The 24,178-nt window shown below is 46.2% G+C and overlaps 2 protein-coding genes across 17 annotated transcripts in view; one reads left to right on the top strand and one right to left on the bottom strand.

The window, feature by feature from the left end:
* PACSIN3 (protein kinase C and casein kinase substrate in neurons 3) overlaps positions 1-3,580 on the top strand; it is a 34,029-nt gene extending 30,449 nt beyond the window's left edge. For 5 of the 15 annotated variants that reach the window (XM_083605241.1, XM_083605250.1, XM_083605249.1 and 2 more), the window contains 3 exons: positions 152-217; positions 665-825; positions 3,256-3,580. In XM_083605241.1, the coding sequence (XP_083461367.1) occupies positions 152-217; positions 665-825; positions 3,256-3,371 (343 nt within the window). In that variant the 3' untranslated portion in view covers positions 3,372-3,580. The remainder of the gene's footprint in view (positions 1-151; positions 218-664; positions 826-3,255) is intronic. The other 10 variants (XM_083605242.1, XM_083605245.1, XM_083605246.1 and 7 more) reach the window with 3 other exon arrangements.
* On the bottom strand, positions 1,170-24,175 carry THAP9 (THAP domain containing 9). Of its 2 annotated transcripts, none has more exons than XM_083604253.1 (6): positions 23,985-24,175; positions 23,571-23,766; positions 12,787-12,906; positions 11,516-11,744; positions 10,537-10,693; positions 1,170-7,015 (listed from the first exon to the last, which is right to left on the bottom strand). In XM_083604253.1, exons 1-6 carry the CDS (start codon positions 24,062-24,064, stop codon positions 5,071-5,073), a joined length of 2,727 nt encoding a protein of 908 aa, XP_083460379.1. In that variant the 5' UTR covers positions 24,065-24,175; the 3' UTR covers positions 1,170-5,070. The 2 variants fall into 2 exon arrangements, with proteins under 2 accessions (XP_083460379.1, XP_083460380.1); XM_083604254.1 differs by having other exon boundaries at positions 10,537-10,690.
* Between the last annotated feature and the right edge of the window lie 3 nt (positions 24,176-24,178).

Here is a 24,178-nt window from a genome sequence, read left to right as displayed (position 1 = left end):
AGAGAAGTACAGGAAATAATAAATTCCTATCTTAACCTTTACTGCAATGTAGAGTCTGCTTTTGTTAACACGAATATCACCGGCAGTAGCTATTCTGCAGCATAACCTTGCCCTTTTCTCGATTTAAAAAGGCTTGTTTGCCAATCCACAGGTATTCATACCAGGAGGAGCAAAACAGTCACTTCTATGATACCCTGAAGGCCTCGGCCTGTATGAAGTTAGTATGAAACTTAAGACTACTTAGGGTACCTGTTTCCTTGCTTCTCCTTTGCTGTAGCTTCTTAATACTTTCTAGTTAAGGAGATGGGCAGTGTTAGCGCACTCTTTTTCAATTTTCTTCAAATAGACCACCTTCTCTCTACCCTGATTGTAGTCACTTAGGGCTTTTAATGTAGTTATTTCCATAACTGGTCAAGGTTACTGGAAAGATTGTGTTTTTGAAGACCTGCTATTCTGCTCATTCTCGTTCTTTCTCTCCCCTCACTCCCCCCCCCCCAGTTAATGGTGACTTCTTTGCCTTTCATATTTTGCATCTTCCTCTTATTTGTTCTTCTCCTAGAAAGATGCATGATTTGGCAATGGGACGCTTTAAATAAAGAAGGAACTTTGGGTTTTAAATGGTCTTTCTTTCCCATTCTTCCTCTTCCCCTATCCCCTTGCACAGTGGAGGGAAAGAAGAAATCTCAGAGTGGTCGGATGAAGACACTCCCAAGAAGCGCCCAGAGGTCAATGGGCATGAGGACGACATAAAGGTACCAGGCGTGCGGGTGCGAGCACTGTATGATTACGCAGGACAAGAGGCTGATGAGCTGAGCTTTAAAGCAGGTACAAATGCACTAATCTTCTAACTTGCTTGCTAGTGTGCTTTTGGGGTATGGACGGAAATTTTCCAGTAGGACCTGGATGGCCCCAGGATGCCTTTTGCCAAACACTTGAGTTTTCCGAGAGAATCCTATAATAAACCAAGCCATTTATGAAAGGGGTCAGCAGCATGCTAAGAAATTGCAGAGAGAGAAAGAACCAATGGGGCACTTTTTAACTACTGGGAAAGACGGAGGATAGATAAATTACTTCAAAGTTCTTCCAAAGGGACAGGAAAAGGCATGGACTTGCTCCCAATATGGGCTCTGCGGTATGAGACTCTGAAGGAAGTTGGCAATTGCTTCAAGTTGCTATTCCTTCTTTAAAAATGCTTTTATTAAGTTTTGTAGATACAGGAATATAGTGGCAGAAGATAGGGAAGAAAAGAGTCCTACCCTCCCTAGATTCCCCTAATCTGATGTGAGCAATTCTCATCCCAAATTGTCTTTCCGTAGAAGTCTTTGCGTTCCAGGTGGGCAGAAATCTTGTTCTTTTGTCTCAATATCTGAAATAAAACATGACCAGATATCATAAAACATGTTGGTTGGTTGTTCATTTCTTCTGGCATGTAACTCGTGAGTCAATTTTTCCATTAGCGCCAAGTTCCATGCTTGAATATTCCACTGCTGAGTTAGCATCCAGGGATCTCCAATGCTTGGCAATAGAGATGCTGCTATTCCCGAGACTTCCTGTACGTAGCTGGGCCTGGCCATTTGTGTTTCATTTATTTTCCATGCCAAATACGCTTCAATATACCAGGACTGTGTTCCCTTGCTCAGTGGCGGTGAAAGCAGAGCTGCATATTGAGAAATAACACATAAAGGGGAACTTGGGAGCAGGAGTCTTTCACGAGAAGCTGGCAAATGCTGGAACTGAGCAGTGATTTAACATAAACTTTCAGCACTATATGCCAGCCCATATGGATTGTCACCAGTGACATAAAATGAACGTTATCACACACCTGTTTCTCTGGATGGTTGTGTGCATGGTAATGCTAGCCTTGCTCTGGGCCTAGTGGCTTGCCACATGGCCAGAGCCACAACACAATAAATAGATGCCTTATGGTTAGTGATCATCCGATTCCACACTAAAATAGTTTTTATATCCACCAGCCTGATCTACTGGGAAGCACATAGGAATAGGGGCTACCTGGATCTTGGGGATTTCATTCATGCTTTAAAAATGTATTTATAGAAATGTTTTTCTTTTTTACAGGTACTAAAATCTTTCAAAACCCAGCACTTGGGTTTGCATGAAACATGCATTGCTGAGTTATCATTATTAAATATTCTAGTACCAACTTACTTTGCTTGATCTGCCTGTAGTAACTAATTAAAACAGGAGTAATACAAGAATATCTGTAGCATGAAATAAGTACAAGAAGTAGATCCAGACTGCTTTTTGGTTTATCATTTGTGAAAAATCCTTCCAGGCACCATCCTGGTTTGCTTCTGCCTGTCATGTTGTCTTATTTATTTATAAAATAGTTGTATACCACTATATCAAAGCAGTTTACAGCAGTAAAAGTGTAAAAAGTTTAAAAAATATGTCTATGAAGATAGGGATGCTGAGCTTTCTATACTTGGTTTGCTGTGGTTTGTCTAGCTTACTGCATTTGAGCTGAATTTATTGATCTCTGTCAAAGAGCAATTCATCAGTTTTTCTTTTTGCTTTGCCAGGGTCGTAGTGTATCCCCAAGGGCTTATGGGAAGTGGGTCACTCCTCTTTTTAAAACCTATTGGTGCATCTTCCCCATCTAAATACTTCAATAACATGCAATTGTATAGTTAATGCAGACAATTTGTTATTTCACTGAGTCAGTTGAACTGATGCACGATTTTCCTTTTGTTTCTGGAAATGATATTTTAAATTGTTCTCCTTAAATAGAAAGTTGGAGCAGGTGCCGATGCGTTTTTTAAAAAGGCATTCTCTGGATGGTAACACCCCTTGCAGGTGGTCTTTAACTTCACTAATGTGTGAATTTTGCATGGTAGTTGACCATTCAGCATGAGTCAATTGAGATGACATGGGCAGCTGGAGAGGGTATCACTGTCTAGGAAGCATCTTCTGGCTGCTAATGCCCAAGAGCTTTTAAGGTGCTTCTCTGTACAATAATGGCTTTGTTCCAGTAGGCCACTATAATATAGTTGTATGGAGAATGAAGGCTAACACTGACCCTAAACTCGTTTGGAAATGAGACACAGAGATTTCAGTGGAATTGTTATTAAATAAGTGTGCATGGTATCTCAACCTTAGCTTCACTTCCATATGTGCGCATTGCCAGCATCTCTGGAAACCAGAAGGGAAAAGAAAGCAAGTCTCATTTCATTTTAGTGAATATCTAAACCAATGAAACTTGCCTTGTTACTCATTCTGAGATTTTTCTTCCTCTAGGTGAAGAGCTCATGAAGATCAGTGAAGAGGATGAACAGGGCTGGTGCAAAGGCCGGCTTCAGACCGGTCAGGTTGGACTATATCCTGCTAATTATGTTGAGAAAGTCATTTCATGATTGCTTCCTCCCTTCCCCCTTAAGGTGTGCACCCTGCAAGCATTTTCTCCAGAGGTCACCAAATCATTGGCCTCCAACTTGCATCAAAAACCATGAAAACAATCTGGAACTTTCTGAGGACACTCTTATTGTAACCAATGCTTCCTTTTAAACATCTAGAATTATGGTGATGATTTTTTTTCTAATAAAGGTATATAAAATTTTCTGAATCCTGTGTGTTATAATGGAATAGAAGGTGGAAAATGCCCCGTAAAATGCAAAGCACCCAAACTCCTTTCCTCTTCTGTGCAGCGATTCCAACAAGCCTATTGTCTGCCGGCTGAATATGTGGCAGTTGCTCTAAAAACGAACATTAAAGGATAGTTAGAAGCCAACTGTGGAATGGCAACTCTCCAGCAGCTTATTCCTAGGCAAGAGTCAAACTAGCCATCTCAATTGCACCCCAACTACCTGTCTAGCAACTATATTACATAAGCTCCTATCCCAACTGCTGAATCTGTTGATAGTTTGCAGTACTGACTTCATATGGAAGCGAGGTATTGAAAACTATGCTGTTAAGAAGTGCAACTAGGATCTGATATGACTGTTACAGGACAAACCATAGTATCCTTCAGTATAGTCACACTGATTAGATGGAAAGCACTCAAATAGGCATTATGCTTGTGGTAACAGATGTACATCAACTATACATGTGGGGCTCCTGTGCTACATCAGGATAGTTGTGAGAGGAGGTGCTAGTGGTGTTCAGAACCACCCAAGGACGGTTTGCACAGAATGAATGGCACAGCATTTCGGCATATAATTGATTGCTAAGAACTGCCTTCGCCTCATTTCTTCACATGCCCCATGGAGCTATTTTTACAGAGCACCACTGTTAGGCAGTGGACCACTTTGGGCCGGGTCCTTAGCAATCTTGCAAGAAGTTGCAAAGATCACTTGCTGTAGTTGGTGTCTTTTATGTAGCAAACATGCTTTGCCTTGGGGTTGAAGTTTTGCAACAGGTGCAAGTCTGTTGAAATATGGAGTGCAGCTGTTGCAACAAGTAATCGCTCTCATTCCTGTGCTGTTTATTGACCTGGCCCAAGGCTTCAGCCACTTGGTGCTGGACTTTGCTTCTTGATAGCCAAAGGTCAAGAGTTATGTTCTAATCTGGGCTGCTGCCTCAGCTTTGCTTCTACAGACCAGAGTGGGGTTGGTAACAAAAGTGCTGGGGGAGGGGGAAGTCCCAATTTGGGGGACTAGTTGGAAAAAAGGCATATGGTTCTTAAAACTCCAGAGCTGGGACTGCACAACAAAGGAAGCCATGATAAGTCCATAAGTGAAATTCCAATATCCACTTGGGAAACAACTTTATAAAGACCAGCTTTGCCAATGTAAATAGGATACCAATATTCCTGTATTGCGGGGGGCTGGACTAGATGATCCTTGGGGTCTCTTCCAATTCTACAATTCTGTGATCCCCATGCTGTAAGCCCTGCAAAAATGCTTCTCAAAGGCACACACACATCACTTTCATGTGAAAAGTTAGAATGACCTTCCTGCATGTCAGTTCCGCGTGGCCCTCCCTACCTGTGTCCGCTCCAATAAAAAAGCCAAGTGCAAAGCAGCCTCGTAGTTTTCTACCAGCTTGCAGCATATCATAAGCTACCGCTTCTCTTACAAGGCCATGTAAACATAAGCATTCAGCTTCCCACCACCTTCAAATAGGCATGTACCATTCCATGAGTCCACGCGTTTGCTGAGGCCAGTCCCTGCTGGGGCCATTTGCATTCCCTGTCTGCTGTTTACCATTAGCCACTTTCAAAGAGCTGCTACATTCATGAGTCGGTGGCGTGGACAACTGCCCTTGCCCTGCCTCAAGCCACAGTTCCAAGAAGGTTCGCACAAGCTCCTGCAGCAGAGTGACGTAATGGTTGGAAACCACAGCGTTGCTCTCAAAGAGGTGGTTGCCCAGGGATGAGAAAAGACTGGGCTCCTCACTCACATCTGCCAAGATGGCCAGCTGCCGCGCCAAGAACCCGCGGTGGCTGGAGTCTCCAAGGAACAAGGAAGGCAGGCCAACAACCTGCTTTGCTCGGCGGATCACCTTCTGTACAGACTCTGCCGGGAGGTACTTTCTTCCCTTGCTCTCCACGCACAGTAGGGCGCTGCCCGCAGGCACACCCTTACAAGGGCACAAGAGGGCAGCGCGGCATTCGGCACAGGAGAGGAGGGGCAGCAGCTTCCCCAAAACAACGCAGGAAATGCAGGTGATGGCGTCTTCCTCCAACTCGGCCAGAAAGGCTGGGGCTATGCCCTGTGTCTCTCGTGGAGGCCCAGTGCCCCAAGGCAAGTGCCAGATCTGCCCGCGAGCCAGAGGCCAGGAAGCCTGCAACTGGAGGTTAGTTCTTCTGCGTAAGGATATGTCAAGCAGGTTTGGTGGATCGAGGCCCAGACCAGAAAGAGCTCTGTTCAAGACAACCCTGTACGCCCGCTGGAAGGTCCATGCGGGGCCAACACCTTTGTGCCCACGGGCTTGCTGTATGGCTCCCCTGCACCACTCCAGAGGGTCCAGGCTCCACCAACAGGACAGCAAAGAAGTGGTGGGCTCGTCTTCTGCCTGTAGATGGGTCTGCGCCAGCCACTGAAAGCTGCGCAGGTTCACCAGGAAGCCAATGAAGCCCCATCGATGCCTGCTCAGCCCTACCAGCTCCCCAGTGCCAGTGCGGAGTTTGCGAAGCAGGTTCTCGTACTCGTTGCAGAGGTTGTTGAGGGCGCTGGCAGTAGCGCGGGAGAGGGGTGCCTTGAAACCTTTCCCATAGTTGCTGCAGCTGCTGCATGTGTCAAAAATGGCACTCAGCAGCCCGATAAAGTGGGCGGTGGCTTCATGACCCTGAAATTGAGGCAGGCCGAGCCTTGCTGCAAAATGCAAGGCCTGAACCGTGCCCTCGCTGAACAACTGCGTGGCTCCATTTCCCCACACCTGCTGTTCCTGCGGGCTGATCGCTCCGGCATGGCATGCCGCCCGGAGCACGACTTCTTCCCGCAGAGCCCCAAGGTGCAAGAGGTAATCCCAGCAGACCGCCTTGCCGCTCACCTGGAGGCTGCCGGCGGCTTGCAGCAAGCAGTGGATCAGCGTCAACAAATGGCTGGGATCGAAGTAGTATGCTATTTCCAGCGTAGGAGTAGCTGGATGGAAAAATGTGGACTTGACAAGGAGGCCGTCCACCACCACTCCCAGCCGCCTGGCTGTCTCGATATTGGGAGCTGCGGCATCAGACGTCACAGAGACCACCTGCACGCCAATGTCGTACAGTTTGAGGATACAGTGGCATAGGAGCTGGGCTTGTATGTCACCTCTAAGGGTGGCAAGGAGGAAGTAGCCAACAGGCACTATCCACCGGCCTTGGAATCCAACAGCCACAAACAGGAGGGCTTCTCCGGCTGCCGAAACCTCATCTGCATCATATTTACCAGCACCAAAGTCCATCAAACCATGCAAACGCCCGGTGGAAGGGTCATAGTGGCTTCTTCTTTCCAAAGGGATTGAGCCCATAAGGAGAGAGCACAACTTGAAGGTTTTCTCCCCTGCTTGAGATCTCTCTGCCAGAGCATCGAAGGCTTGTTGGCTGAATCCCGGCTCATAATCCAGGTTTGAGAGCCACCTATGAGGGAAGAAGCATGGGAAAGAAAGCTAATCAGCTCCATGTTTGGTTCAAGCAAAAATCTTTCTTCTCCTGCCAAACCTCAGAGCCTGAGGATAGTATGTTTCTTTGCCCTCGTGCTTAAGAAAAATCAAAGCATGATGTTAATTTCATAAACTATTTTAGGCCATGCTTGTGCTAGAGGGCCTGAGAATAGTTCCATGTGGGATGGCAGAGCCTGCATCAGTTCTGCTTTCATACTCTGGTTCTCTTTGCAGTACAGTGGTACCTCGGGTTACATATGCTTCAGGTTACATATGCTTCAGGTTACACACTCCGCTAACCCTGAAATAGTGCTTCAGGTTAAGAACTTTGCTTCAGGATAAGAACAGAAATCAGGCTCCAGCAGCGCAGCAGCAGCAGGAGGCCCCATTAGCTAAAGTGGTGCTTCAGGTTAAGAACAGTTTCAGGTTAAGAACGGACCTCCGGAACGAATTAAGTACTTAACACGAGGTACCACTGTATTTGAAATCAAGAAGAAGAAAAAATCTCCCATAAACCATCAGGTGAGCTCAAAAGCCTGTTTTCTTCCCAACACACCAAATCATCCATGTGGTTTCCTTTAGGCTAACAGTGCATTTGGCACAGTTTGCGTAGCTCACTCTTAGGTTGCTTCCCAATGGGCTCCTAGTGCTATCTAATTGTTGCCTTTCTGTAAACTACAAGAAGACTCACAATTGACTTTCTATAGTACAGGGCACTTTGTGCTTTTCCCACGTGTACATCCCCACCACATTGTGTCCAACGCTCTCTACCCCACTATTTTATGAGTTCATTTTTTAACACCTATATTTTAATTATCACTGAAAGATGTTTCTGGCTCTTGAAATTAAAGAGGCACATCATTATAGCACGGTACTTTGATTTTGCCAAGTGCCGGTTGTGTGGTTCTGTGATACACACGCCTTTGCTATGTCTGCTTTTCTTGATTTTTTCCATAGTCCAAAGTTGTTTCCCCCATATCTGGGCTCTCACAGAATAGCACAGTAGGTTTTCTAGTGACACATCTGATTTTAGTGTTTTAACCGATTTTTACCATTTTGCATTATATCTCTTGTACAGTGGTACCTCGGGTTACAGACGCTTCAGGTTACAGACCCCGCTAACCCAGAAATAGTACCTTGGGTTAAGAACTTTGCTTCAGGATGAGAACAGAAATCATGTGGCGGCAGCGGGAGGCCCCATTAGATAAAGTGGTACCTCAGGTTAAGAACAGTTTCAGGTTAAGAACGGACCTCCATAATGAATTAAGTTCTTAACCCGAGGTACCACTGTAAACCACATAGAGACTATTGTAGTTAAGTGGCACGTGCGTCTTATGATATTTTTTAGCTTATTTCTTTGGTGCCACTGAGTGTTTGGATGGATGGGAGAAGACCAACCAATTCAGACTATCTTTCTTAGGTTGCAATCCTATATGTACGTATGTGGGACAGAGAGAGAGAGAGAGAGAGAGAGATCATACTTTTTTTGAGAGAGCAAGACATATTTCTGAGAAAACCTTTAGAGGCTTGCAGTGATGCTTATACCTCCAAAGTCTAGTTTTATCAACTAGCACAGCTGTTTCCTTTTCCTTGTGAATTGTCCATTCCTCTGCTTCCTCTTGCTAATAAATCTGTTCTTACTTTAACCTCCAGTGGATGAAAAGCTTAACTTCTCTCTCTCTGTGTGTGTACACACACACACACACACACACACACACACACACACACGGGGCACACTACATTCAAGTCTTTTTGTTCACCTTGGCTTTCCCCTGATCAGAGTTTCGGGCATCATTTACCTCTCTCAAATTGCTTCCATACAACAATGAGATGCCAAGCCAGTGCAGAGGCTGTACTAAACAAGGGACAGCCCAGGTTTAAATTCTGACTCAGTCCTGAAGCTCCCTGGATGACCTTGGGTCAGTCACCATCTCTCAGCTTAACTTGCTTCACAGCGTTGTTGTGAGGATAAAATGGGGGTTGGACATAGAACCAAGTATGCTACCTTAGGTTCCCTGGAGGAATTTGGGGTATAAACAAAGGGCCCAATTCAACTAACCAGTCTCACTTGTGGAAGCCTGTGCAAGGACTTCTGCTAGTGCAATGAAGGTTTCTCCCTATCCTCCCACTGCATGCCCTCTGCCCCTCTGATATCAGCTCTGAGGCGGTCAGGAGAACCCCCAGAAGAGCAAGCTTGAGCTGACAGTGTGATCTGTTTAGGGCTACACTGAATTCCTCCCACAATAACCCATGTAAAGTGATCAATCAGTTGGCTAGTACATTACTCAAATCTTTCAAGGTTCAATTGCAGTAACCATGAAAGATTAACCATTTCCCCCCAGCATGCCTTCAAGGTCAGAGGTTTCTTGACCAATTGCATTTGGTGAAGTAGCAGGGCAATCCTAGCCATGTCTACAGAAGTAAGTCCTATTGAATTCCATGGGGCTTACTCAGAATAAATGGTGTTGGGCGGCAGCCTAAGCTATTGTTTACAAAAGTCCATGCACCGACAGTCTTCATGGTGCCACAGGCATCCATCTGTCCCTTGCAGTATGTCAAACTCATTTTTATCTCAGTCATCCAGCCCTAAATCCTGGGTTACCAACAGTCATATTCTCATGGTTTGACAATTTCCTCCTTTTGCCCAATATTGCATTTTTAATGAAAGCTTTTCCAGGGGATCTGCAAATATCTCCTCTGAGGAACCTGATTTTCAGATTTGGCCTCTTCTTTTTGGAACAAAGGAATTTGCCCTACTTTCCTTGAGGGATTGTTACATTTGCCTGGAATTTGGTTTCCGGCAACCTGAGTGAAGGCATCCTTGATACAGGGCCTCTGAGGGTGGAATTCCCTTCCCCTCCAGATAACATCTACGACAGCTCTTAGGAGTTTTTGCAGCTAGTGAAAAACTTTTTTTTCATCTGGACCTTTGGCTGAATTTCTCTCTCTCCTCTGCACCTCAAACTTCATATTTGCCCTTGTGGATTGTTTGATGTGGAATTTACTTGTGTAGCATGAGAACAGAGGAAGCTGCCTTATACCAAGTCAGACCACTGCTTCATCTAGCTCCACAATGTCTGCTCTGGCTGGCAGAAACCCTTCAGGATTTGGGGCAGGAGCCTTTTCCCAGCTCAGGGACTGAACCAGGGACCTTCTGCTTGCAAGTCAGATCCTCTGCCATTGTGGTCCTTCAGAAGATGGCCCAAGAGGTGTCATCCATGTCTGAGCAGTCAGTGGCAAATCTTACAAAGAAAGCTTGCAGACTACGTTCAGGAGTTCCTCTAGGTCTGTACGTGAGGTGTCTCGACATAATGAAGTACTGTGTTTTCAGGCATTCCCCACCCCTCTTTCTTTTCTCCCATCTTAAAAGTGTCACACTGGAAAAAGTAGTTTCTTCAGCAAGCTAGAATGCATATATAGTGCCTATGTCTGTGCACTGTTGCTTTGCAATCTTTGCCCCTAGTTAACACAAATAAGATACAAATAAGAAAGACATACGTGCGAAGGGTGGTGGCCTCTGGGAGCTGGAATGTCTTCTTCACAAATTCATAGGCCTTGGCTGAGAACAAATGCAGCGAGACGGCAAAGTTGCGGGTGGCAGCTGGGTAGTTCTCGCACAGGGCTCCCTCACACTGCAAAGTGAGCTGCAGGTCTGCTGAAGTAAAGAGGGTTTCTCACGCAAGGGATGGACAGTGAGGTGAAGCTAATTTGGGGTGATGCTGCAGAGGACGAGTCTTTAACATTGGCCTCAGCAGTGACTCTCTTGCGTTCAGACTGGGGGCTGGAAGAAGATTCAACATCCTCTATTTTCATGGGGAGGGAAACTGGGTCCAAAACCCAGGAGGACTGGGTGGCCAAGAAAGCAGAGAAGGATGTACTTAAAGTTATTAAGGGTTTGGGGAAGTGGGGGAGATTTGTAGCAATTGCATACCGAGCACAACTGGCCAGTCGGAAATGCTGAGGAGGTAATCAAGTGGGGTAGGGGGGCTGAAACAATGCCAATATATTCCACATCTGGCAACCAATGTACTCCTTTGGTTTCAGATAGTACATGGGTAGATGAGTTTAAAAAGCCCAGGGCACAATTTTTTCACGGCCTTCTAGCAGCTACGGTGGTTCATTTACCAGAAGTAATGTATTTAGTGTTAACTCTGAGAGTGTATACTTGATTCTGACCAAACTAAGCCTCCTACAGCAAAATATACATCAGGAGGCATAGTTTGGTTAGAATCAAGTATACACTTCCAGAGTTAACACTAAATACATTACTTCTGGTACGTGAGCCCCTAGAGAGCTGTGAAAATTACCCCACACATCTTAACCAAGCCTTGAAGCTGGTTTCTATCCAGTTTGTATCATGGCTCCTTCCTTGGAACCTTGAATGATTCTGAAACTGCACTGGTCTTATTGTAAAGGCCCTCTGGCATGAAGAAGAGCCCCTTTGGCAAGGCTTACGGTGCTCCATTCCCTGGCTTACCGCTGAACTGAGAGCGCAGCATGTGTTCCATGTCCTTCTGGAGGAGATGCTGCTCCCGCAGGCTCTCCAGCACACTCCACAGCTCCTGCTGATAATAGGAGAGGCGGCGCTGGGCTGCGTCCTGCTCCCGTTCAGTCCCCTGCACTGGGCCAGTGGGGATCAGAGACTTGGTTCTGCTGCCCATAGCTTCACTCAGACTATACTGATGCTCCGCTTGGATGAGTTCCACCTACAGGAAGACAAAGAAGACCCGTTGCTTCATCTTTTTAATTCTCTCACCATAACTTCCATGTCCTCCTGGCACCCGATGTTTGTCCATGTGGATTTTCCACAAAGGGCTGGATTTGCTTATTCCTGAAAACTAAACTGACTTCACCTTTCTCCTTTGCCTTGATTTTCCTTTTAGCCTCTCACCAGTGGCGTAGCGTGGGGGGTGCAGGGGGGGCCGGCCGCACCGGGCGCAATATCTGGGGGGGTGCGCTCGCACTCGCAGCTCTCTGCCCCTCTCTGTTAGGGGGCGCAAATTACTTGCCTTGCCCCGGGTGCTGACAACCCACGCTACGCCACTGCCTCTCATCACAGCCAGAGTAAACCCTTCCCAGACTCCCTTCTCCCATCAGATTCACAATAGTTAGTGGATGTGGCCACTCTCCCTCTTTAAAGCTAACTTAGGATACCGTGATGGAAGTCAGGTTCTGCAGTTTGCTCCAGGAGCAAAGAATGTAAAGTTCTACCTTTGTACAGTAGGCTGGTTTCTACTCACACTTACACACCTCCTCCATCCAGGCCCACAAGAAGCATTATTTGAGGTCAAGGATACATTCCAGCCAGGCACAAACACTCAAGGAGGATGCAATCTAAGAACAATTAGGGATGTGGCCTTGGAAGAGTGGGTGTGGCCTGGGGAGTGTCCTGAGGGCCAGAGAGGGACCTGGAGGGCCACATTTCACCCATGGGCCTGAGGTTCCCCATCTCTGCTATAGGCTTTGTCCAAGTCCCAATGGTAATATAAGCTACATGCTACAGCATTTAGTGACACACAGTTTTGTAATTTTAGATTCTGGACTTAACGGTCTCCTGGTGGGGAGGAGGGGCTCTTCATATGGTAATGTGCATTACTTTTTTCAGAATTTGGAGCCAGCTCTGCTGTGTTTAGTGTTCTCCTGCTCATTCTTCTGTGTGGGGCCCTTGACCTCTGCCCCAAAGTCCTTCCCAACAGCTGCATTGCTGGCATTGGAGAAGGCACCAGCTACCCTCGCTTGTATACGTACTGCTTTGGCTTGTGCAGGAGATGAGTCAGCTGCTGGAGTAGCTTCGCTGATACTAGCCACTGGCCAACTGATGCCCATGGTTTTGACAGACTTTGATGGATGTTTCCCTTTTGTTGGTTCCTGTATTGAGAAAGAGTTCAAATGAATTAGACATAGCAATTCGACCAAAAAAATAAAAAGGCCTGGTTGAAACAGACTGGATAAGCTAATGCTGTAGTAGAAGGCAAAAGTGAACAAAAAATAATCCCCAACAACATTGCCATGGTATTACTGGAACTAATTAAGCATACTTCAAACATTAGAGGCTGGATCCAGGTTATGCCTTAGTCCCACACAACTTACTCATGACTATCTTAAGTTTCATCAATTTAACTGGGTGAAAAGTTAACCAGTCGGTTGCAATCCTAGATACACTTATCTCAAAGTCCCACTGAAGTCAGTGGGATTTACTTATGTGTAGACATGTGTAGATTGTGGCATTATGTTTGATCCAACCTGCTCTCTACGTTATTTACTCATTGTCAGGCAAACCCAGATTTATTTCAAATGAAGAAAAAAGGCATTTCTGAGACCAGAATACAGATGAGGGCTTAGGTATTGGAATAGCCATCCACTGCAAACCTAATTCACTGCACAATAAAGGTAACCTTGTCAGAGACAGTTGTTCTCTTAGCCTCCTCCGTTGTGTGCTGGTTTTCCAGTGAAGTGTCTGACTTCAAACACAGAATTCCTCGCCTTTGCTCTGAAATAGTATAGTCTGAAGGTTAAGACACATCCGTTTTCCTCAACACCAGCTGTCAGGCATGGGAAGGGAATGAATTCTGGACTCTCGGAACAGAGACACGCAATGCCTACACTGATTTGACAGCAACTCTCCGTGGTTCCAGGCAGGAGTCTTTAGCTAGCACTACCTCGAGATGCCAGACATTGCACCAGGGACCTTCTACATGCAATGCAAATATTCTGCCCCTGCATCACCTTGCTTCCCCATTATTATCAGTGGGATATGGAAGGAAAACTGGCTTTGGAAGTAAAGCTTCACAGCCTTTTCAGACAGAGGCCTAATCTCAAGGATGCCAGCTCTTCAGGTGCAGATTATTGTGAACTGTTAGTCGTATACAGTATATCAAACTTCCTAAAACATTTCCGATGCTGTTGGGCTCCAGGGTACACACTAGAAAGGACTATAAAAATCTATGCCCAATGACCGCTACAGAAAATACACCAAAGACAAAAGAAAAGGAAGAAAATTGCATAGATGAATATGTTTCCTAAGGCATTTTGAGAACCAAAGGGGGGCGGGATTCCTTCTTAATAAAAACTGCTTGGAACATTCCCCCACCCCACTGCAGCACACCTAAGCATATTCCCCCCACCCCCACTTTGATGTAGTGGGAACCATATCCATCTCTGCAGCTGTCACTTTTTTTGTTTTAGGACTATGGAAATCCTCTGCTGAGCCCACAAGCCGGTGGCAGAACAGGAAAAGTGCTGGGAGACCTTGACCTTGATCAAAAGCTGCAATGCTAAATGCACTTACACAAAGAGGGGTACAACCAATAGGATACAATGACACTTAACCTCTGACTAAATATGGATAGGACTGTTGGAAATGTTTGATAACAAAGTGTATAAGAAAGAAGGGAAACTCTGCAATGTGTCTTCCTCTGGGAGAGTTATCAGCTGAAATGTGGGATACAAATTTTCAAAATAAGATAAATCCCATGTGTGTGTGTGTGTATCTCAAAAACTACTGCTACTTAAAGTGTCCCTGAATTTGGTGCATTTGCCTGACCACCTTATTCCTGCTGTTCCCTGATCCTTCTGTGTCTTGTCCCTCTGTTGAAGTGTGAGCTAATTTTGGCAGGGTGCCAATATATTGACTACTGTACAACACTTAACATACATTTAAGCACTTTAATATTTCCCCATTGAATATTGCTCACAGTACAACAATCCTTGCCTTGTTCCTGTCTTCCTTTTCTACATACTATATTTCATGTCAGGCTATCATCTGGACACCCCTTCCATTGCCAACAAATGGTCTGTCCTAGCAGGTATCTGGATAAAGAAGTTCTTTTGTGGCTCCTTCTTCACTATATGACCCTGAGCAGCTGGATCAGAGACTCATAAAATGTGTTGGCACTTCTTCGGCTTTCCAGTTCCTGCTATTACTGAGCAAAAAGCTGATGAACCACAGTTCTTCTCTTCCATTCCCTTTACACATACACCCCCAAGGCCCACTACCAATTCCCAAACTCTCGTCCTCCCTTGCTACATTTTCCTTCCTTCAACCCAAGTTTGCAAGTTTGCAAATCCTCTCCCTATTCTGAATCCCGCTGCTTTTGGCAATGTGTCTTTTTCCTTCCCATATTCCCACTTTCAATTCACGCTCTTGCACCTATGTTCAGTGGATTACATACTAGGAAATGTGTCTATCTACTCAATTGTCTTCAAAAATAAACACAGTCACCTACAGCTTATTTTTCTTCATTTAACGGACGGCCTTAGAAGCCATTGCTTCCTGTGCAGCAGGGGTGAGGAAACTTTTTGGGCCTAAGAGCTGAACTGCCCCATGGAGAACCTTACAAGGGCCACATGCAAGTCATGGAGGAGGCCAGGGCAAAATTGGGTGGGGCACCGGATGGGACTCTGATCTTTGTACCATAGGCTACATCCTAGTCATGCAAAAGTCATAACAATCTGTACTCCCTGACCCCCACATACACACACCTTTCCATTCACACAAGCAAAAGGCATCATCACAGACATCTTCCAGCCAGGCAACAGTTCTCAAGGAGGGCACAGAACAGGGACAATGAAGGGTGTGGCCTAGTGAGAGTCATGAGGGCCTGATAGAAAGGCCTAGAGAGCCACATTCACCCTCAAACCTGAGGTTTCCTAACACTGCTGAATGAGAAGGGAAAAGTGCCATGGAAAAGTGAGGCTGTATCAAATCTTATTCATAGGCAGAGAAGACACACTGAAACTAACAGACATGACTAACTTGGGTTCATTAATTCTAATGGGCCTACACCAAGCAGAATTTAGTTGGAGTCAACCCTTAGAGGTTGCGGGTTTTAGACTGGACCAGAACCTGAGGTAGCACATATTTTAGGGACAAAGGAGATCTAGTAGGAGAGCCCTTGAGGTTAGTAAATGAGAACCAAGCTGCAGCTCAGAAATCCCTCAGTATGGCCCAAATTGCTGAGCAAGGCAGACAATTAAAAAGTCCAGCTAAGCTGCCAAGGTGAGCTGCACTACAGCTTTCCTGACCAGGGAAGAGTCTCTAGCAGGAAACCTTTCCTGTCCTGTACAAGGAAGACAAACATCCCTAATGCCAGCAATTCTTATGTTTCTGCTGCCTTCACAGAAAACCAGGGGATGGGATCGGAAGCATCCACCTCTGCAGCTCTATATTGTCAGAGACTAGGAACGCTGACAGAAATTATGAGGCATTTGAGGGACCTGGGTAAGATTTAGGGACGAGAACCAGCCTTCTTGTTCCTGTACCACAACTCTTTCCTCTCTAGAACAGCATGACTCACACCAAGGAGGACAAGAGACAAGTCCCTGGGAAGTTAGTTTGCTTCTGTGAGTTGTGCAATGTCATTTCCCCACCCCTTTGGCTATAAAAAATTCAAATGACTTTCCATTCAAATGAATTTATTTCAACTTTTGGAAAGAGGCAAGGAGGGTGCACTCTCCCCAGGCGCTCATTTTTTGGACTGAGGTAGCAAATCCAGTTATTACACCAGGGCCTTCTCACAGGATGTTGCGGTTACCTCACTAATCCAAACCAGATGTTGAGGATCCCAGAGACCATTGCTTTCTTCATGCAGTAACCCAGGCCTCTGCCAAATGTGAGCGAGATATCAAGGCTGAGAGAAACCCCCTCAGAAAGTCCTAACAGTACGAAATAAGACTACCCCATTTAGAAAGCATTTTGCATCTGCCTAGTTCTTTAAGAGGCCTGTGATTGTTCTACAAAGGCCCCAAACTAAACTCAGTTCACCTTCTGTGAGAAGGATTACAAAACAGGCCACTTTGAAGCCTGAAGCCATGTACAGCCAGGTAGGCTGCATCTGGATAAAATCACTTCTTTTGGGATGCTTCCCACCTCCACCCCGGCCATCTTCTGTGCTTGTCATTTCCTTCTACCTTCTATGACCCAAGATGAAAGCTTTCAATTGCCATAGGTAGCGCAAGATCTTCTGCCTCAATCCACAAAGGAGATCTACCTAGCCCAGCATCTTGCTTCAAAGAGTAACAAGCCACATGCTGCTAGGGACTTGCTTCAAATCTTAATGTAACCCAGGATACCCTGCCCTCTTGGACATTTTGTTCCTGCTGTAGTATGACATTTAACAACAGCTGTACATACTGAAACTTTTCGTGGACAGTGCTTGCATTATTCAGGGACTGAAGACAAGGAGGCAGGGCACTCTCCTGAAACAAACACTTGGCAGTTAAGAGCAGTGTGCCTATGTTGCAGCTTCAGAGGCACAGATCACCCATTCTGAAAGAAAACAACAGGAAACACAGGACAGAGAGCCCCAGGGAGCTACATTTTGGGCAGCCTATGCACTGATGAATACAACCAGCAATAAAGGGGGAGGGGGGAGAAAGGCCCCACATTGCAGCCAAATCTGATGTTCCCTCTTGTGGCAAAACCAAAACGTTATTCTGTGCAGAGATTCCTTTAGATTGGATCAGCAATACTTCCAGAAAAACAACCACCACCTCCCTACACCATGGAAGCGTGGAAAAAAGATTAGATATGAGGCAAACACAAAGAATTATGAAGTGGATATAAAGAGTGATGGACACACAGTCTTTCCCCCCCTTTTAAACGTCATAGCAAGGACAGAAAACATGATGTTCCGATGTTGTTGTGAATCCAACAGAGATGATGGGAATTGTACAGTATCTAACAACATCCCTACCTTACAAGCTACAGACAAATCGAGACCTTTCTGCTCTAATTAAGTGAGATACAGGAACAAAACCTCAGTTCAACTCTCTTCCATCTTTATTCATTGGGCTATACCAATCTCAGATCCTACAAAGATGTGCATCTAGGATAGACTTATCTGTAAGGTAAGAGTCTAGAATGCTAACTTGTGTCAACATGCAGTCACATGGACACATCCCAGCTAACAACTAAACGTTTAAGGTGGTAGTTGACGAAGCTTTACTCAGAGCAGACCCACTGAAATGAATAAACATGACTCAGTTAGGGCCATTAAGTTCAATGGGTCTACTCTGAGTAAAACTTAGTTGAATGCTACCCTTGAATGAGGTAGCAATCTTATACTGTAAATACTCTAGGAAGAGGAGGGAAGATATCTGGCTACTGTACCAGGAGACCAGCCTTTATATCTGAGGAAAACACACAACTCAGAAAACATTGAAATGGTATAAAAACAGCAGATCGCCCTCCCCCACACTTCCTACTACAGTACTAAGAAACTGTGCCAAAGCCCACCAATCAGGCAGTGGTGTAGCGTGGGTTGTCAGAACCCGGGGCAAGGCAAGTAATTTGCACCCCTAACCTGTGGATTTGCGCCCCCTAACCCGTGGATTTGCGCACCCTAACCCTAACCCCCAGATGTTGCGCCCGGTGCGGCCGGCCCCCCCTGCACCCCCACGCTACGCCACTGCAATCAGGGACTCTAGGTGATGGTGCCCACAAATGGAGGGAGCCAGCGAACTCTTAATGACTCAAACACACACACACACAAAGAGCAGATGTCCCTTCATCACAACATGAGAAACCAGAAGTAACTCTGCTGCTGGAAGCCCCAAAACATCCCAATAAGCAGGGGTTCAAGACTACTTTTGCTGCTCTCAAACACAATTTTGTAGCCAAAACACGCAAAGGAAAGGAAGAAGATCCCACCCAACACAGCACTCATGTTGTTCCCATAGCACATAAAGAGCCGATCCCAAGTGGTGCCGGAAAGAGGCAAGTTGAGGGGCAGTTCAAGGTCCAGGCAACGAGTGTTCCAGCCTGGTACTGAGGTCTTTGAGCTGGAGCTACCGGAACCACACCCAGGGGTCTAGCTGAGTTTCATGAGCTGTTGTCAAAGAAAGACTCCCAAGTCTGGTACTTCCCTTTATGGACAGGTTTCCATTTGCTGTTTAAAACATTGTTGCTGCTACAAGCTCAGGGTCCATCCAGCCTTAGCTTCTGAGGCCAAACTCTCCCACTGTGCCAACTGCCCCACAGCGGCCTTGTCCAAGAGTCCCAACTTACTCATCTCCCCAGATCTAGTCAGGTCTGGGGCTTTGCTAAGTACTGGGGGCTCCAGGTCATCCGCCGATGAGGAATTATCCAGCTAATACATAGCACAGGGGTAGGCAAACTAAGGCCCGGGGGACGGATGCAGCCCAATCGCCTTCTCAATCCGGCCCACGGACGGTCCGGGAATCAGCGTGTTTTTACATGAGTAGAATGTGTCCTTTTATTTAAAATGCATCTCTGGGTTATTTGTGGGGCATAGGAATTCATTCATTCCCCCCCCCCCCAAAAAAATATAGTCCGGCCCCCCACATGGTCTGAGGGACAGTGGACCGGCCCACGGCTGAAAAAGGTTGCTGACCCCTGACATAGCAGCAGTAGTGGGGGCTCTCCAGCCTGCAAGATTATTTAGGCCCACCAGGCTGCCCCATTTGGCCTGTGAAGGCATTTTGGTCAATCCAAGCCCATCTGTCCTACACCGGATGTCATATATGTCATCAGGTGTCAGGAAAGCAAAGACAAAGCTGGGCCAAAAACGGTCTTGCTTGCAAAGCAGCTGATTGCAGCCACCTGCAAAGTACTGTGCCCTTGGTTTGATTTCAAGCTGTGCAGGTCAAAGGAAGATGGGTCACCTGACATTACGGTGATGTTGGCTGACTGACAGGTGGGCAACCCCATCCACCCGTTAAAGTTGGCCCCTGGGTTGTGGGGAACATAAGGACCCTCAAGTCTTCTGACCAGCCAATTCCCCACTCCAGAATAGGGCATGGAGCTGAGAAGCAACCCATGCCCACTCAGCTAGTGTAACTGTAGTATCGAATTACAATGAAATTCTCTCCCACTGAATAATATTAATTATTATTATTAATTATTATTATTATTATTACTTAAACCGCAGACATCCAACTGGCTTGCCCCAGACACTCTGGGCATCTTTCAACATAATATAAAAACACAGTGAGACATCAAACATTAAAAACTTCCCGATACAGGGCTGTGTTTGGAAAGTTGTGTAATTGTTCATTCTTTGACATCTGATGTGGGGGCATTCAACAGGGCGAGTGCCACTACTGAGAAGGCTCTCTGCCTGGTTCCGTGTAACTTCACTTCTCACAATGAGGGAACCACCAGAAGGCCCTCAGAACTGGACCTCAGAGCTGAATGATGGGGGCGAAGCTGCTCTTTTAGGTATACAGAGCCGAGGCCATGAAATCAGTGAGACCTGAAATTTCTTGAATAAAAAACTTGAATAGATTCTGCCTGAACTTGCAAGCAGAAATGGAAACACTGCAACCAGGGTGTGGCGCAAACTCAGTGAAACGTTACACAAAGTGGCCATTGTCTGCCAAGCAATCATGTGTGGGTTTGCATATTGCAGGGTTCCCCACAAAGCACTCCAGTGTTAAAAAAACCAAACCCCAACCTTCTAGATGTCCGTCCCCCCGTTATGTAAACCTAATAAGCAACCTGGAGGAAACTAAAATCTGGATCAAGTAGAGGAACTCTAAAAAAGAAATAGAAACATAGAGATACCCTGAAATACACATAAATTGGTAAGTCAACACGTTTTGAATTAATGCTCAAGGTGGTATAGAAAAGTTGAATACAATGGAAATAATAGCTAAATATAACCTCCATTCTTCCTGTGTGCTAATATAATGTTACTGTTAAAACCTTCCTACCCTACAGCAATGAAATATGGAGTGACACTGTGACATAAAGAGGAAATGGGGGGGGGGGGGAGATGACATTTTATTACAGTGGTACCTTGGGTTACATACGCTTCAGGTTACATACACTTCAGGTTACACACTCCGCTAACCCAGAAATAGTGCTTCAGGTTAAGAACTTTGCTTCAGGGTAAGAACAGAAATCGGGCTCTGGCGGCGCGGCGGCGGCAGGAGGCCCCATTAGCTAAAGTGGTGTTTCAGGTTAATAACAGTTTCAGGTTAAGAACGGACCTCCAGAACGAATTAAGTACTTAACCTGAGGTACCAATGTACAAGCAAATCTTCCAGAAGCATAGAAATGAACAGCGCAACTAGATAATGTGCAGGGGTGTGGGAAGTGTATTTACAGAACAATCCTATTCTCGTGCTATGACAAAGAGGCAGTAGATAAGTCACCACTTTGTTGGCTGAATAACTGCCACACCCAATGCAAGCTCAACCTGAAACAGTGTGGTGTGGAACACACAGCACAGAAACGCCAAAAGCAGTATAAACACAACAGACACAAACTCACTGCCCCTAGAAACATCCTAAAGCCCACCGGTTAAGGACTATGCCTGGAATGAGAGCCAGTGTGGCGTAGTAGGGAGAGTATTGGACTAGGACCGGGAAGAACGGAGTTCAAATCCCCACTCGGATATGAACTGCACTGGGTGACTTTGCGCTAGTCACAATCTCTCAGCCTCACTTACTGTACAAGTGTGTTGCAACAGTGAAATGGAGATGGGGACACCCATGTATACCACCTTGAACTCCTGGAGGAAAGGCAGGATATAAATGTAATAGTGAAGGATGCCCACCAATGGGGCATTTGCCTCCCACTCACCCCTCGAAGCCCCAACATCCAATTATAGGTGCTAGGAGCACAAGGGTTGCAGGAGAAGCCCTGGTTTGTTAGAAAAGTGCAGCAGGACTTCTGCTAAACCCTGCAGCCCCTCAACCAGCAGAGAGCGGGCCTTTTCTGTGGTAGTTCCTCATCTGTGGAATGCTCTCCCCAGAAAGGCTCACCTGCCACCATCATTACATGTTTTTAGGCGCCAAGGAAAAACATTCCTCTTTACCCAGGCCTTCAGCCATTAAATAATCTACGGCTTGTTAAATGTGTTTGTGGCAGGGACTGTTATTGTGAATATTTTATTAGCATGCATCTATAATTATGCTCTGCATTATGTTTTTATTATTATGCTCCGTGAAATATGTTCTTGATGTTGTACACCACCCTGGGATCTTTGGATAAAGGGTGGTATATAAACTGAATAAATAATCATCATCATCATCATCATCATCATCATCATCTTCACTGTAGGATTGTGCCCTTAAGTTTCTGGTATCTTCTTACTCCAACAACCTCACAGGTCGTCCACCACACAGCATATATTGTATAATAATATTATGGCTCCCCCCAGTGGATCATGCTGTTGATGCACTGGGAGAGGGAATCAAACTTTGAGGCTACTTGTTGCTGGGAACAGAGCAAGGGCAACAACATGAACTGGTGTGAGATAATCTTCAATTGTAGCAGCATAGTGTCAGCAGCACTTTTTTTATTATGACTGCTTGCAGTCTTGTCTGCCTTGGTAAAAGAAACAGTTTTTACCCCATGAAATAAGGCAGCATGGCTTGGATCATGAGCAAGAACATCAACACACACGAAAAGAAGAGTAGCAATTACTGACAAAAACACATGACCAGCCTGTCAAAGTTTAGAGCCCTGCTGGATCATATCAAAGGGCTGTTTAGACCAGTAGTGGCACACCTTTTTTCAGACCAGGCTCCCTATTTCCTTCTGAGCACCACATGTCAGTGGTGGGTGGGGCAGCAGCAAAAGAAGGCAGAGCAATGAATGCAAATTTAACCTTTCTATACACACACATACTCATACACCTTTCTTTATCTTCTATCCAGACAAGCAAGCCACATCATTAGAATTCCAACTAGGCAACAATATTTAGGGTGTGAAGGGTATCACCTGGGAAGAGTTCCAAGTGCCAGAGAGAGAGGTTTGGAAAACTGTGTTTGGTCACCAGGCCTGAGGTTCTCCATCCCTGACTGAGACCAACATCTTGTTTCCCAGTTACCAACCAGATGTCTCTGGGCAAAAACCGCCCCCCCCCCAGTAAATGGCAATTCAGAGACAGTTGGAGCTGGCCTATGACCATCATGATTAGTTACAACTGATACTTTTAAAAGCAAAGTGGGAAATAAGATTATCTAAATCCTCATGTTAAAACTCGACTGTTAGCTGACTGTGCCTCTTCAGACTGTGGGTGGGTGATCAAATGTAGAAATGCTTTCTGATATTTTAGGTATACACTTGTCTGTGCAGAAAAATTATCAGTGGGAGGGAATGTGGACATTCATCCCTCACTTGTAGTCTTTAAGAATTTGGTGGAGCACATGGTTTCTATACAACCGGGCATCATAGGAGCCAACTCCTAGGGGCTGTGGGGGCTTTGGCCCCCACAATAAAATATTTAAGGGGGCCAGGCCCCCACAATGTTGATGGGCATTTCTATTCAAATGGTGTGTGTGCACTGTGTCATGTGATTGATTATGCGGGGCGGGGTTTACCTGGGCCCCCACAATATTTTATTTAAATTGGCACCCCTGCTGGGCATTCAAAAGCATCACTGCCTCTGACAGCAGTGCAGACCCATGAATCCTCTTTTATAGGCACCTAAGCTGGTGGCCACCACTGGGGGAGCGATCACAGATGGAGGCTAATATTCTGCCTTAAACCATGGTAGAGCATTGGCTACTTGGTGGCCCTGCCTGGCAGCACTCTCCTCCCTTCTCTGGCGCTAGAATACCTTGAAGGAGAACACGGAGGGGATCACGCCCGCCTTCAGCCTTTTCTGTCCTCCATACACCTCGAACTCATCCTGGAAGAAATGATCTGAGCAGATGCAGGCGCCTGAGCCTGGGATCCACAGCTTCCTGGAGCCTGGCTCAATGCGATTCACAGCCAGCATCCACTTCTTCCTCAGTTCATGGGCTTTGGGGAAGCTGGAGGAGGAAGAAGAGATGGGAAACTATAAATCCCACTGACTTTCCCCACATGGGCTGATGGTGCAGGTGACGACACCGACTGACACAAAGCCCCGCCCACAACCCCACGCCTGGCCCCGCCCCTTGTTAACCAAAGCCCCGCCCCCTCCGCTAATAGGCTTAGAACCAGCCACACTCTCCATGAGGAGGCCCCATTACGGTATTCAGATGCAGACCTGTGGAATGAGAGGCCCTTGGCCCGGTTCTCCCGCGTGTCCCGGTTGGGACAGTTAACGGCCGAGCAGGCTTTAGGCATCGTCTCCGACTCCGCGGCGAAAAGCCCCAATCCCGGCTCCCGCCAAGCGCGGTTACTTTGCCTCGAGCGTCATGGCGGCAACGTCCGCGGCGCACTCTGAACTGACCCCGGAGG

This window comes from Podarcis filfolensis, assembly GCF_964270895.1.
Source record: "Podarcis filfolensis genome assembly, chromosome: 1".
Classification (NCBI taxonomy): Eukaryota; Metazoa; Chordata; class Lepidosauria; order Squamata; family Lacertidae; genus Podarcis; species Podarcis filfolensis.
The sequence above is the reverse complement of the archived record's forward strand: the minus strand, read 5'-3'. Positions and strand labels throughout refer to the sequence as shown.